The sequence below is a fragment of the Panthera pardus genome, unplaced genomic scaffold, assembly GCF_024362965.1.
Source record: "Panthera pardus isolate Hobbes unplaced genomic scaffold, ASM2436296v1 HiC_scaffold_10, whole genome shotgun sequence".
NCBI lineage: Eukaryota > Metazoa > Chordata > Mammalia > Carnivora > Felidae > Panthera > Panthera pardus.
In genome coordinates this window covers 7,449,101-7,463,888 of record NW_026526655.1, presented here as the reverse complement: position 1 = coordinate 7,463,888, position 14,788 = coordinate 7,449,101, and the positions used below count along the sequence as shown (strand labels likewise).

At 46.9% G+C, this 14,788-nt stretch overlaps 1 protein-coding gene, 1 long non-coding RNA gene and 1 other non-coding gene across 6 annotated transcripts in view; 2 read left to right on the top strand and 1 right to left on the bottom strand.

Moving 5' to 3' along the window:
• The window catches only part of EIF4E2 (eukaryotic translation initiation factor 4E family member 2), a 29,836-nt gene extending 17,086 nt beyond the window's left edge, over positions 1-12,750 (top strand). Inside the window, exons 7-8 of one of the 4 annotated variants that reach the window (XM_019445557.2) lie at positions 4,180-4,257; positions 10,137-12,750. In XM_019445557.2, coding sequence (XP_019301102.1) covers positions 4,180-4,225 — 46 coding nt within the window. In that variant the 3' untranslated portion in view covers positions 4,226-4,257; positions 10,137-12,750. Of the gene's footprint in view, positions 1-1,413; positions 3,013-4,179; positions 4,258-10,136 lie in introns of those variants that run through there. The other 3 variants (XM_019445558.2, XM_019445556.2, XM_019445553.2) reach the window with 3 other exon arrangements.
• Positions 5,536-13,970, bottom strand: LOC128777292 (uncharacterized). The gene is made up of 2 exons (XR_008422527.1): positions 13,650-13,970; positions 5,536-7,724 (listed from the first exon to the last, which is right to left on the bottom strand). It is a non-coding gene; the product is annotated as an uncharacterized LOC128777292 (long non-coding RNA).
• Positions 13,971-14,679: 709 nt separating this feature from the next.
• LOC128772688 (U6 spliceosomal RNA) lies at positions 14,680-14,783 on the top strand. The gene has a single exon (XR_008416844.1). It is a non-coding gene; the product is annotated as a U6 spliceosomal RNA (small nuclear RNA).
• The last annotated feature ends 5 nt before the right edge of the window (positions 14,784-14,788 follow it).

The following is a 14,788-nucleotide window of genomic DNA, read 5'->3' as shown; positions in this document are numbered from 1 at the left end:
TGCCAGCCTTCTCCCTTCTGTTTTCCGTCTAGAACCAAATCATCTTCCTCTTTGAGCTAGTCCTGCTTGCAAGGTTTCAAGGTTGTAGCCCTTCTCCCAGGGTTATTGTGCATCAGGATCCAGGGCGGGGCAGTGTCTTCATCCTGTAGGAGTTCGCTCCGTAGGCTGGCTGACTGTGGGACATACCGGCCCCTCGTGGCTTTGTGGCTTGGCTTGTACGCGCTGCAGCTCGGCCTTCAGGCGCCTAACCTGCATGTAGAATTCCAGCAGGCCTCATGTTACTTGAGGTCTTCTTGGGAGCTACTACCAAAACCAAAAAGGAACCGTTTTTATAGAACTTGAGGTCAGGTTGCCTAATAGCATCTTGAAGGTGGCCGTGGGGGTAATGTGGAGTTTTCCAAAGCGGCCATTCCGTTTTGGCAGCAACACCCGTGCTTACACACTGACCAGCAGTCTCCATATGGCCCAGGATCTCACAGAACACACACTGGGACTAGCACTCAACATTCCGGAGGTGTTTGTGTCATTGTTTCTCTGTTTACTGCGTATCCAAAATTGGTTGAAGTACCTAGAAAATGGGAGATTCGTTGGCATACGGAAATGCCTATTCTCTATGTTTTCAGCGCTTGTCGAAGAATTACTTTCTATGGCCTTTTCCCTCTTGCCTTCCGATATTATTTACACGTATTGACCTTAATTTCAGCTGTATAAACCGGTCCAGGAGATGAGCTTGATGTCACCTTCTAGAGTAAGAGTTGATCAGAAAGCACCAAACCTACCCTGCGGCCCCTGTGATCCTTACCAAAACGTGAACTGAAGTCCGAACTGTTCTGCTTTGTTCTAGTCCTTGTGGCTCTCCCACAAGTGTGGCTTGGTTTAAGCCAAGGAGCAGCAGCTGCTGTGACTTGAGAATTCAAGGGAAGTGAAGGAAGAAAGGGCCAACAGTTGCTCTCCCCCCAGTTCTCTGGAGTCGAGGGGGCTGCTGGAAACGGCAAGGGGCATTTTTTTAGGAGTAGCTTAGGTTTCTCAGTCAGGTTTCTCCACCTTGCTATGTTTCAGTCCAGTTTTCAGTGTCCTTTTTCAACTGTTTGGTTTGTCCAGCCTTCCCCTATTCACCCTGCTTGTGGCCTCTTCCTGCCGCCCTCTTAGGGGAGCTGAGGCAAACGCTGGTGCGCACAGTGCGTGGTGAGCTGCTTCGCTGCAGAGGGGACGCCTGCCTGCCGCTTCCTACCCCTGTTCACTGCCAGTAGTTTGCCCCCGAAGGGTGAGCAGGTCCCATTGAGAAATGGGGAACCTGTTAAGTTGGGCGTTAGCTCAGGTGCATGGCTCCTTTTAATGAGACCAGTCATAGCTGAGCTTTCATAGGTTTGGGTACTTGCGGACGTCAAGTAACTAACTGTATCCTCTTTTGAGGAGAAGTCTCATAATGCAGCCAGACTTGCAACCACCAGGGGACCACCAGGATAAAACTTGGCACAGAGCCACATAAAGCAGCAGTGTCTTTTGTGAGGAAATTCCTCTTTGGAATAGTCCCATTGAGTTCCTTTGTGCGTCTGGCCTGGAACGGAAAAGGGGAAGACAGGGCCAGCTTCACTCAGTGGGCCACAGTACTGGGGAGTCTGACCAGACCCCTCTGCAGAGGAAGTTGAGGGTAGGTGACTTCTCTTTATTACTTTATTCCAGAGGAGAGATGGGTCAAACCTGGGGACTTTGCTTTACCACGTCTAGATACCATTGTATGTAGACATTGAAGTTTGTAGGCAAGAACCAACCATCCCTTCCTCTGACGTGGCTAAATCATGGGATCGTAGCCTGGTGGCACCAGGTCACACCAGCATAATTGCTGGCCTGGCTTTGCGTCTAGGAGATGTTCCCCCATACTGATGCTCAAAGCCAAGAAAGCCCAGGCTAGCGGAGGCGGAGCATGTCCATGAGTATTGAGGGCCAGCTGCATGCAAGGCTGTGAACCAGGCTTTGAGTGGAGTGGGGGCAAGTACAGTTACAGAGAAATGAGATCTCGGCTCTCAGAATTTGCTTTCTGGTAAGCGAGCTGGGACAGGAGTGGTCTTTAAAAGACTGTCACTTTGTCATTTGAATCTGTTCAGAATCCCCTGTAGACTCTGCTAATCTCAGAGTAATTTTTTTTAAAGAAACTCCATTCATTCATTGGACACTTGTAACATTTAACTTGTTCTTTACCTTTAGAAGAAGCAATTTTTAATATTACCTAGTATGCATAGGATGTCAGATGGAGAATAGTTAGAATATGCGCACTTGGCTTTAGGTGGTTGACTTGCCTCTTAGCCAAGCATTGGCCTACATAAGTGTGATTGTTCCAGTGACTGTGGCCAACTGTTTGGTGTCCATTGAGTCCGTGTAAGGAAATTACTAGACCCAGCCTCTTCATGTGGAGGTTTAGCACCTGAAGAAGATACCTCTGAAGAAAACGGGAGGGCAGTTTCATACTGGAATGGATTAGAGGGAGCTCTGAAATCTGTAATTCTGCAGGTTCTTAACACTGAGAACTGTTCTCTTTGGACTAGCATAGGCCTTTCTGGAAACAAAAGGATAAATGAGATGAAGCTTCAACACAGCCACGTAATTTGTTGATGCCTAAGTTGCTTAAAATAGGATTGAAATCTCACTATTAGAAGGAAAGAGGGGTTTCCTAGGTCGCTGCCCAAACATCGGATTTGCTTTACCCTTAATCTTCATGTGGAAGGAAGAATGAAATAGCCTTCTGATCTCACTCGTGGACTCAGGACGTTCATCGCATCAGCATCTCCAGAAAGGGCTGTGGAACAGATGTCTTGCTTTGGAGACTGAGTTTGTGAATTGACAAAGACTGGCACGCTTGATCAGCGGTCTTACGTATTTCTTCAATCGTTAGCATGTCTTAGTAGCTTTGGTAATACTCTCTAAAGACACCATTACCTGCAGATCAACCTCTTGTTCTAAGAGATCATTAACTTATAATTGCTCCTGTTCAAAAGGAAAAAAAAACTAATGAAACTGGTATAAGTATTACCTGGAAGAAGGAATTTGTTGTACCAGGTCTCTGTATTTAAATCCCTCCCTACTTAAAGAAAACCTACCTGTAGAAGGCCTGGTAATGAAGTATATTCTATTGGCCATATCACACCTGTAGTGAGTGACACATGTGTTGTCACCCAAGATACTGTCATTCCTTTAAACTGAGAATGGAATAATTGCCAGTAAGGAATTTAAGATTTACAAGCATTGAATTACCCATTATATGATATATATAAGTTCCCAAGGAATTTGCCAGGTAGTCTGTCCCTAATAGAGCTGAAAAGTGGCTGGGGCCGAAAGGTAGGACATCAGCTTCTCTGAGGAAACTTGAAGTGGTTTAGGGCTTCAAGGACACGTGAGGGATCTGGTTTTCTCCCGGTTCTTTGGCCAGCAGTCACCAACGGCTTGTTCTTCGTGGAGCGGCATCCAGAGAGACCGGGCACCCTGCAGTCCTGTTTCTTACTCCTTCCTAACCCCAATCACTAAATCAAGTTAATTGGCATGAAAGTTACAAGGATCATTGAGCCCTAAAAATTTGAGCTGCTATGACCTACACAGTGTAAGGTAGTAATTACATGGGCATTTCCAGAAACGGATGGAATCTGATACAGATTTGGGGTGTGAGTTGGGAAGGGCCCGACAGTTGGAAATGAGAGCAGAGAAAGCGCTTTAGTTGCTTCATTGCATCTGCAGCCATCGTAATGCTTCTGGGCACCTGCCTTTACCCGCAGAGTGAGGCCTGATGAAGAACAATAGTCCTGCCACCTGCCCTCACGCCCCCAAGGGCAGAAAGCCCTCTACCCCAGTGATTGGGGGTGTCTCCAGAGAGGATTGAGCTTAGCTCTGACCTCCTGGGCCTCCCTGTAGACTTGAAGCAGCAGGTAGGAGGACTGTGGCAGTTGCTTGAGGGGACAGGGCCAGACTTCGCTAGTCAAGCCGGCCAGGAGCAGTGCCAACTGGCCGCCACTGCTGATGTGAGGGCAACGTCTAGAGGGGGAAGGCTGACCGCTGCTTCCAGGTACTGGTGCGCTCCGCCCGACCTTGAGGTATCTCAAGTGGGATGTGGGGTTATCGTGTCTGTGCTCTCTTTGTTAAAAAGCTGTTGATCTGAATGTGCTATTGTGTTTTTTGTCTCTGGTTTGCCAGGGCCTGGGAGGAGTTTCATGGCCTGGTGAACAGCAGCGGCCGCTGATCGGACGCTCCCCTCTGTCTCTCACACTCAGGGTAGGGCCTTGTCTATCTTCTCTGTAACCTTGTGACATACCTCTCAGCCACAGGCCCCCTCTTCCCAAGGGCGTGCCCTCTCCCCGTTTACCCCCAGCCTTGCCTCTGCCAACATGGAGCCTGCTCCAGCTTCTCCTCTTTGACTGGTTGTCACAGTCTCAGAGAAAAGCACCAAGTCCAGAACCACTAGATCGTCCTCCCAGGGTCACGTGTCTCCCGGTGGCCCTCCGGGAGGATTGCTTAACTTACCGTGCCCGTGTTTTCGTTTGGAAAATGAGGTTCCCCAGACTAAAGCGTCTTCGATCTCTTCCAATGCCAACATACCATGATTATAGACGTGCCACAGATCCTTTGTCTTTTGCCCAGACGTGGCCGTTTCAAGCCATCTGGCAGTGTCCTGTGACTGACAAGACAGTTCCGTGGGCTCTGGTGTGGGTTAGGTGAGAGGTATGTCCCTTGTCTGCTGGTGGTGTCTATCAAGTGTGAGCAAACAGTGGTAGAACCTGCGGGTCTCACAGAGTGAGCTGGGACAGATGCAGGGGCGTGCTTGACTAAACCGTCACATGTCACTGGAAGGGAGAGGCCCCGGGAAATCGAAGGCTGGGTCAGCTGACACATTGACTTTAAGAACATTTGCGTTTCAGTTCATGAAGAGAGTGCCAAGTCCATGTCTGTGTCTCTAGCAGAGGGAATTGGGTCAATTTACTCTGGATGAGAAGACAGTAACTGCATGTGCCTGCGCTGAGAGCATAGTCCTGGGCGTTAACTACCCTCCCGCCCCGCCACCCCCCATCCCTGTGCAATAGAGAATTGCTAAAATTGGAACAGAATGTGTCAGCTGTAGTAGCCGCTTCAGAACTCCCCCTTCCCAGGAGGGAAATGAGGCTTTTTCGAGAAAAGGAGATCTGCATCCCTCAGACAGCAAGAGAGGATGACACAGAGGGACAGAGCAGGTGACCCGGGGTCTGAGTACTCTGCAGAGCTGGGTCATCTTTAGATAAACGGTCTCAGAAGTCCTGCACACACAGATGATGCCAGGCATGTCTTTTTTTAAAGCTTAATTCTTTTATTGTGAATTCAATTTTTAGGCATACTAGATTTTTTAAATTTCAATTTAAAAGTTTTCTCTGTAAAATATAGTTAACAGGTCAGAGGTGGCTGCTAGTATATACAAGGAGGGATGAAAAACAAGCATCGGCTGTAATGTTGGGTACACTGAAATGCAGGCTGAAAACGGCAGCTACTTAAAATAAATAAGTCAGATTTCCAGAGGCCTGGTGCTATCATGCAATTGTTTTAATCATTTTAATAACATTACCATATTTAATTATTTCTAGGATATTTTTTGGTTTTGTTTTCAATATCCCTAAAATCAGGGTGCTCACAGTGAATGTGATAAGAAAGATTTTGGACGTAGTTTAATTAGCAACGTTTACTTCTTAGAGTACAGAAAACGATGGTATCTTTAAGAATCAATAGCATCTATGTTCCATCGGGGGAGAAAAGGCTTTAAAATGAAATTGGAATAATCAGAATGGGGGAAAACTGTCCCTCCCCCTTCACTAACACTGAATCCCTTGGGAAAGAGATCTCTGAATTGCCTTGAAATCCTGTATTTGCATCGTTGCCATTTTGCAGTCTCTTGTTTCTTGTTTTTGTTGCCCCTATATCTTTTTTATCTGGCAGATGAAGAAGCACTTCATGGTTTAGGTGTTCTCCTGCGTAAAGCGCAGCCTTGGAAGTCTAATACTTGGAGTATTAGAGTCTGAACAAAAAAACCAACTCACGTCATTGTCTTAAAGACTTGAAAAAGACTCTCTATTTCATCCCTATCGCATTACCCCTGAAGGGGTGCTCTCAGCTGCTACGCTAGCTCTGAACTGCTCTTTTAAAGGTTCCTAACACTTTGGCTCCTCGTCCTCTTCACCTTTTCTTTTCCCCCTCCAAGGAGACCATGATCTAGGAGGAACTAAAAACTGCTATTTAAGTAATTGTTCTTGAACCACAAATACTTCTCAGTTGATCCGATATTTTATGCTATGACATATAGCTGCTAATATTCTAGAACCATTTCATTTGATCTGCATTACAAATCAGTATTGCCCTTTTAACCGTGACTTCAATAGAAGTCCCAGTTAGCTGCTGAGGAGGATTTAGGTTACTTTTATGTCTGGGCTGGCATGCACAGAGCAATGATCTGTGTTGTTGGGGAATGAAGTTGGCCCTCAGTGGGAGATTAGAGATGGAAACTTGCCCCACTGAACCTAGGAAGGGTTTGTAGTTTTATTTAATATACAGGGAGGGAGAGGGGTGGAAGCCAGAGCTGGCCTGTGGTGGACAGCTGATAGCCCGAGAATGTTCCTCTGAAGACTGTACGGAAGCCTGTAGGCTGATTTGTGAGTGCACTCTCAGATCCGCCTCCAGAGCAGAGAGTCAGGTAGGGCTCCTACTCGGTGGCTCAGCTCGCAGTTTTCCCTTGAGGACCCGGAATCACTGTGGCCACTTCCTGCAAGAATGGAGAGGCATTCCTTTGAGGAACCAACCACCTTGCTCCTGTGTTATCCACCCTCAGGAGCTTGCCTCAACCTCAGCTTATTCTTCCCGGAGTTGGAAATTGTCCTTTCTAGAGAAGTACGAAATGGCAGAGCAGATTAGAAAGCTGTTACAGAGTATTTGGGTAACAGTTTTCCCCCCAAATACCTGGGAATGTGAAGCTGGAAGCCAGTTTGGATGGGGCGCTGGTATTTCTGTCCTGCTATCAGGATAAAGAGTCATCCAGTAAAGAAAGGTCTTTTTAATTTTTTAATGTATTTTAGAGAGAGACTGTGCAAGCAGGGGAGGGGCAGAGAGAGAGGGAGACATAGAATCCGAAGCAGGCTCCAGGTTCCAAGCTATCAGCACAGAGCCTGATGTGGGGCTCGAACCCATGAACCGTGAGATCATGACCTGAGCTGAAGTTGGAGGTTAACCAACTGAGCCACCCGGGTGCCCCGAGAAAGGTTCTTTTTGACCCCTCTCTAGCATTGTGGGTCTTTTAGCTCCTGTGTCCTGTGCCCTGGAGTGTAAAAATCCTCTGGGATAAATTAAGATACAGGGAAAAACTGATGTCTGAAAAGCCCCTTTAAATCAATACACTGGGCTCAATATATTTATATATAATTTATATTTTTATTTCATAAATTCATAGATGAGGATGTAAAATTTTTATTTCCTTCTAAAAGGTCTCTTGAAAAAACGAAAACAACAGAAAAGCCTTCCCGGTCGCCCATGCTCCATCACAACATTGCTAGGTGGCTAGAGGGGCTAGCTTTTAGGAGCTCACTCTGGATTTTCTAAATTATAGTTTGCTTTTATGAGAACAGAAGCCCATCTTTTTTGAAAAATTAAACGTTGCCTGTGACCTGCCACTCCCTTCTTCTTTCTTCCTTCTTCCTTTTTCTGTCTCTTAATCTCTCTGGCACTGCAGCCTGGGGTAATGGACATAACCAAGGATTAGTTCTCAGCTGGTCTGAGATGAACACATTCCTCAGACGACATCTGGCACCGAGCTGTTCTCAGCCCACTTTTTTTTTTTTTTTTTAGAGAAGCTGGACCAGAGCCACCAGCTGCCACCAGCCTGTCATTGTCATTGTCAGCAGCCTGTCACCCATTCTCGTTGCTCTTTGTTTTCCTTTAAATCAAACTCTGGGGGAACTTAGCTAGATTATCCTGGCTTCTTATTCTTCTCCCCTTTTCCACATTACAAATAAACCTTAGAATAATTGTGATTTCTTAGATTTTCTGACCGTGAAGAGATCTAGGACAGAAATAATTAGAATAAATAGTAAACATCTAGATGGGAAAGTGTTGTAGAGCTCTTCAGTTTACCTGCCACAGAGAGAATTTGTTTGTGGCCCAACCCCAGCACAGTACAGGGACTCTTCCAAAAGATAGAGGTGACCTGTTTACAGTGATGAGTTGTCCAGAAAGTTCTCTCTTCTGTATCACTAATGGATGAAAAGGCTGGGTCCAGACACTTGCCTGCTGTCTCTCTTACTCCAAAGACAGATCATTCTCCCACTGTTAGAAAATTCTGTGATTCTACCTTCCCACACCCTGCCTTTCTATTCACTCATTTTCCCCTGCTGGTTGACTTTTGCTCTGTGGGGAGAGAGGGAACTGGGTAGAGGGCAGAGGGAAGAAATGGAACAGAGCAGACTGTTCCTTCCTAACCACTCCTGTGTTATTAGAGAGGTTCTCTGACACGTAGTCTCAGTAGTACAGCGCATCATCCCCAAGGGACTGGGAGATCACACACACATGGCCCTTACGCTTGCTTTTCTCTGTTTTATAGTCAGAAATGTTCCTTATCATCCTTTGCTAGTTACTGGTGGCGCCTCGGTGGGATCTGTCCTTGTGAAAGCCCTTTTAAAAAAGATCACCCCATTAAGTTTTCTTCATCTTCAGTCTTCCCCTCCTTAGATCAAAATACTCAGTAGCCATTGACAAATGAGCTACATAGTCATGCGTCCAGTTATAAAAATACCAGTGGACTATTGAGATAATGTCGGTTTCTTCCCAGACAGAGTTCGCCTCGTTTCCCCTCTCAGTGTACTTGTCTACAGTCATTCATCTTGGGTAGTGAAGGCAGCCGACCGCCATCACAGGGGAGAGTCTGGTAGCCAGTTGGTAACTGGAAACTGCCATTTGTCTAGGCTGAGCATATTCTTTCAGAATTACCTCAGACTGACAGCCGTATGCCCAATAAATTGTAGCAATATTAAGATGGTCAGTTAAAGCTAAAGCTTCTAGGATGTCCTATCAAAACTAAAGGGAAGTAATGACTCAAAAATCAGGTTAATGGGAATTCCTGTTTCAGAATTTCAGGTATTTGAAAGTCTGAAGTTCTGGGCTACAGCAGAGGGCCTTTAAGGCCCTTTGTAGCCCTGAGACTGGGGGATTCAAATGGCAGTGTGGGCTGCTGAGATGTTGGATTTCTAGTGTGGAGCAGGAAAGGTTTCTAGTGGGTGGCCAACCTGCCCACATCCAGTAGAAGGCAACTGAGAGGACGCCTCTGATGATGTGTCGCATACATCCATGCTTCTCTTTCAAGAATTCTAGCTGAGTGTCTTAAGGGTACTCAGATTTCACTTCGTGGAACACCCTTTTATAAGGAGCGATAAGTTTTGAACTAAAGATTTTTCGGTTGGTTGGTTGATTTTTTTAAAAAATACGTGATACAATCACATGGATTTTTTTTTTAATGTATGTGTGTGTTTGTGTGTGCGAAAGAAAGGGGTTTCCCTCCCACTCTCACTCTATCTGCTCAGACTCTGCTGTGCTCCCCCCCCCTTCCCCCGTCTGCTGCCCCACGTAACAAATTGTTGTTGGTTTCTTGTATAGCCTTATAGACTCAATGTCCATACAAGCAATGTGAACTCTGACCTTATTTCCCCCACCCCCACTTACACAAAACGTGGCGTACTATGGGCACACACTGTTTTGCACCTTCTCAGTTTCTCCTGGAGAGCTTTCCATATTAGTGTGAGCTTCCTTGGCTTGTTGTTTTTAAGCTGCACAAGTGTCCCATTGGATGAACGTGCCATAATATTCATATTTAACCAGTGCCCTTTTTATAGGTATTTGGGTTGTTTCTAATTTTTGGCTCTTGAAAACAGTTGAGTTGAAGTGTTCAAAGGGACTCGGGAGGCGGTTTGCTATGTTGGCATTAGATTAGCAAGGAAGGGAAGTTCTGGGGTAGGTATATCTATCAGGAGGGCCCTGGAGCAGCGGAGTTCAGGCCTCCACCCCCACTCCCATCCCCTGCCCCATATGTGTGCTGTTGCCTATAGAAGATCTGTGTATTGAATGCTCTGTTTTCTCCCATTTTTTTCTTTCAGGGACAATTCAAGCTTTCGAAATACAAAAATCACATTGTGAAAGTACACAAGCTGGCAATAATCCTTTTCTGTATGTGTGTGTTTGTCCGAAATGGATGGGAGGTCTCCAGCCGGTCCTTCCATCTGCTCACTGAAGGGACGTCCCTGAGCCGTGTGCTCCCCTTTTGCACTCATTCCTGGAGGACAGATTCCGCTAGACACCCTCCAGCATCGCTGACTTTATAAAGCGGAAAAACAGAAAACGTGACTTTGTAATAGACAAACTTCTTTTTTAATGGGGTTCTGTGGGGGGGTGGAGTTCAGCCTTTTGTTTTGCTGTGTGCGGTCCAGATGCCTGTCGGGCGTTCTGTGTGCTCTCCTCTGCTGTACGAAGGGCATCGTGACCACGTGTACAAGCCAGAGCTGTCGACCGAGAGTTGTCAGTATTATGAATGTCTGTGCATCCAGGAAAAGCTTTTTGTTGGAGAGTCCCGGAATGGCTATAAATGCTCTCTTCTAGCTCTGCCATTAAGTTATTGGGCCATTTTGTTTATTTCTCTCCCCTTTTCCCCCAAGCCCACCATTTCCTGAAAATGTGTTAACTGATTTTGTATAGTCTCCTGCCTTATGCCCTCCAGTTCTACCCTCCTGTGGGACTCTTTCTTCTTAGGCACTGCTGCACTTAGAATTTTAATCCAGTGGGCCACACTGGTTTCACTGAGGCAGCTCAGAAGGTATGCCTTGGTAAATCAAACTGGCGCAGAATCCAGTCTGATTAGGAGCTAGGTTATAATAGCGGTTCCAAGTGCAGGATTGGGAGCTGAGGGCAATGTCTGAAACCAGATGAGCAGGGCCTGCGTGTCCAGCCTGTTGCACGACCCTCGTTGAGGAAGGGAAGCGAAAGCTTGGTTGTTGCCCAGTGTGAACACTTAATATGGTAAATTCTATGATCCCAAAACTGGGGCATCCGAAGAGAAGGTGACCGTGATGGGTGGCTTTCTTTGCATGGCTGTGCCTGTCTGCAGTGGTTGAGGAGACCTGCTTTCGGTCCTTGTCACCTGGTAGATAATGCTAGTAATGCGTGCTGACCCATGATGTCCAGACAGAAACCTCTGACAGGCCACTGCAAGCATGCTTTAAAAAAGACCAGTCAGGCATCAGAGAAGCCTGGTGATCTGACTCCAGAAGGACTGAAGTCAGAGAGGTCAAAAGAGCACCTAGGATTGAAATCAGTACTGAGTACGAGTCCCACAGCAGCCTGCAGGGAGCGCTGTCTTACTTGGCTCTTGTGAGCAGAGATCGCAGTACCTTAAATTAAGGCCTCTCCTAAAACCTGTCCTTGCCGGCCAGGGCCTTCGCCACCTGGTCTCAGAGAAGTCCTATGAGAGTAATCGGCGTTTCCTTATTGTATTTATATTACTCTCTTCCTACTTTCCAAGTCCTGAACCCCCTCTAATTACCACTGTCTTGGGATGCTTTTTCCCGAAAGAATGGGAGTGCAGGAGCCAAAAGGGAGGTGCTTCCATTACAGGTGAAGTTAGATCGGATAAGAAGATCTAGCCATGATTTAAACTCCAGGAGTATGAAGAATGAATTGTAGTGCCCAGATAATTGTGAAGGGCTCAGGCAAACAGGGGAGCGACATTGGCTAAAATGGGGAGCGAAGGCTGCCTCCTGAGTATTTGTCTAGACCCCAGGAAGGGCTTCACGTTTGCCTACACTCAGATTTGCCATGAGAATTCCAAAGAGAGCAGACATTTGGATTTGCCCTCCTTGGGGCATCTACCTGTTGTGTGTGTGCAAGCAGGTGCGTATGTGTGTGATGTGTTCGTGAGGGAGGGTTCTGTCAGGCTGAGTGCTTGGGTGTACTGTCCGTAGTTTTGCGCTTTTTTTTTTTTTTTTTTTTTGTCTCGTTCAGATTTTTTAATCTCTCGTGTTTTCTAGAACTGCTCATGTTTTCCTTCTTCCTTGGCATTGCAGTATTTGAAAGTTATCTTTTCCCATCAAAAGATGCTGGCCCTGTGCTGGTCAGAACAAGAGTTATTTCTCTCAGGCAGTGTCCTACCCGCAGGGCTCTCCCGGATATTCTGTCCAGCAGTTTTAAGCGGGAGGTTGAAGAGTCAGTTTAGCCAAAGCACCCATTTTCCAAACTGGCTTGAGAGGTCCTTTTACTTCCTTTTGACTCCATGGGCCTCTGCTACACTGCAGTATGACACGGCAGTGGTTATGGGATCACCTACTCTGGGGACAAAGCGGGCAAAAGGTGTGCCCAGACCAACCTCACTAACATGGTAGGTTGCTGCCTGGAGATGGGGAGTCACCTTCCACTTTGCACAGGTGGGCTGTTGTCCCCTGACCCCTCTGCTGGATTTCCCGTTTGAAATTGGCCCCTACTCTCGAGGGCTCTTCTCATTTTATCCTTCTATTCATGTGTGTGGGTTTTTTTTTTTTTTCCTGTGACCTTGGCAGTGGCAATAATTATCCACCTAGAGAGAAGCTTGTGGTCCGCGATGCTCCAAGAATGAACTTCCAAGAATTTGCCAGTGGAGGGGCAGAGGCTGTGACAAAGTGATTTAGTGTTGCACTTTCAGAGCGATTGTCTACTGCAGTAATAAATGAAAACTATCCGCAAGAACCAGGTTGTGGACTCTTAATGAAGGGAAATGGGGGCACTGGCGGTGGTTGCTGCGAATTCTGCTCTTGCGTGCGTGGCTCTTTTAAGTCCATTCCGGAACAAAACGTGTAGGACAGTTCAGACGATGCAGTATCCTTGACATGTGTTCTAAAAATATTCTCAATTCAAAATTTTAATATCTAAATACAGTTTATTTTAATTCTCAACTTGGGGTGAGGAATATTGGAACAGAAGGAAATTCAAAGGATTAGAATTTGAGGAAATCCCCAAGTGCCCGTGTGAAAAACCATGGGAGAAAGAGACGTTGCAGAGCCTCAGTCATTGTTGATGAAGGATTTAAACGATACAGTCTTGGGACTCCGTTTCAATAGATAGAAGCTTCCTGTGTCTGTCAGTCATGGTCCAAATAGAAGACAGAACCCACGCAAGTCATGTTAACAATAGGATAGGATTTTTGACAGTGGAAGAACCAGGAAGCAGCAACTCCAGGAAGTTGCTCGCCCCGGTGCTGGTGTCGCTGGGGCACAACAGAGCGGCTCCGGGGGGGTCAGAGGGGTCAGAAGTGACGACTGGGTCTGGCTGTGGCTCTGGGAACGTGCTGCTGCTGCTGAACAGGGGTGATGCTGATGGGGACAGGAGGGAACAGGTCCCTTTTCTTCCTCCGGCACTGAGGCCTCCCTCAGGTGCATCCTGCTGGAGAGGCCCAATGGGATGCCAGCTGGCAGAGCAGAAATGTCAGCAGAGTTCCGTGCCCAGCATCACACAAACAGTTAAAAATACTGGGCGTGAGGCTGAGAAGAGCTTCATAATTGGTACGGCCTTCCCCTTTAGCCACACAGCATCTGTACACACCCCTTGACATACATTTGAGCTTTAATACGATCACAAAAGCTACTCACTGTTTCTGCCCAAGATGTAACTGATTTTAAGAAGATGGACGCACTCTCTCCCAAACTAAGGAAACGTAAAACCCAACAATGTATGGATCTCGGCCATGTCGATTCCTCCCATCCAGTCAGTCTTGTCTGAGGAGAATATAGGATAACAGAATGAGACCTAAGCCCTACACGGTAGGGGCGCCTGGGGGGCTCAGTCAGTCGGGTATCCATCTGTTGATTTTGGCTAAGGTCATGATCCCAGAGTTGTGGGACCAAGCCCCACATCAGGCTCTGTGCTGAATGTGGAGCCTGCGTATGATTCCCTCCCTCCCTCCCTCCCTCCCTCCCTCTCTCCCTCCTCCGCCCCTCTCCCCCATTCTCTTGCTCTAAAAATTAAAAAAAAAAAAAATGGGGAAAGTAGACTACATGGCAAAGTTAGCTTCCAACAGAAACAGCATGAGATAATGAGGAGTGAAAAGGAACATGTGTGTGTGTGTGTGTGTGTGTGTGTGTGTGTGTACACACAGAACAATCCAGAAAGAATATGTAGAGTGTGTTGTGAAGCTGGAGTTGATATTTATAACCGCTGTTTCCACTACCTGGTCTCTATTTCCTTTGCCCTCAGCCAGGAGGATCTCATGGGCGCCTGGGTGGCTCAGCCTGTATGCGTCTGACTCCTGAATTGGCTCAGGTCATGATCTCACAGTTCGTGAGTTCGAGCCCCGCTTCGGGCTCCGCACTGATGGCACGGAGACTGCTTGGGCTTCTGTCTCTCCTCTCTGCCCCTCCCCAGCTGTGCGCATGTGCATGCACGCACTCTCTCAAAATAAATAAATTAAAAAAAAAAAATGGAACCATTGCTGTGTTCCCTGGTAGAAACATTCCTGCTCTGAAAACCAAAATCTCCAAGTCAGCAGAGCCACTTTGAGTGGACCCGCGAGAGGAGCCACTCCCACTCCCATCCCTGGATTCCTGGACCCATGAATTCTGGTTGGGGGAGAGTAGTAAAGGCAAAGCATATACCGCAGCCTTTAAGGTAGAACTCTGCCCTGTGCTCGCTTCGGCAGCACCTATCCTAAAATTGGAACGATGCAGAGATGAGCACGGGCCCTGTGCGAGGCTGACACGCAAATTAGTGAAGTGTTCCAGATTTCTCTCTC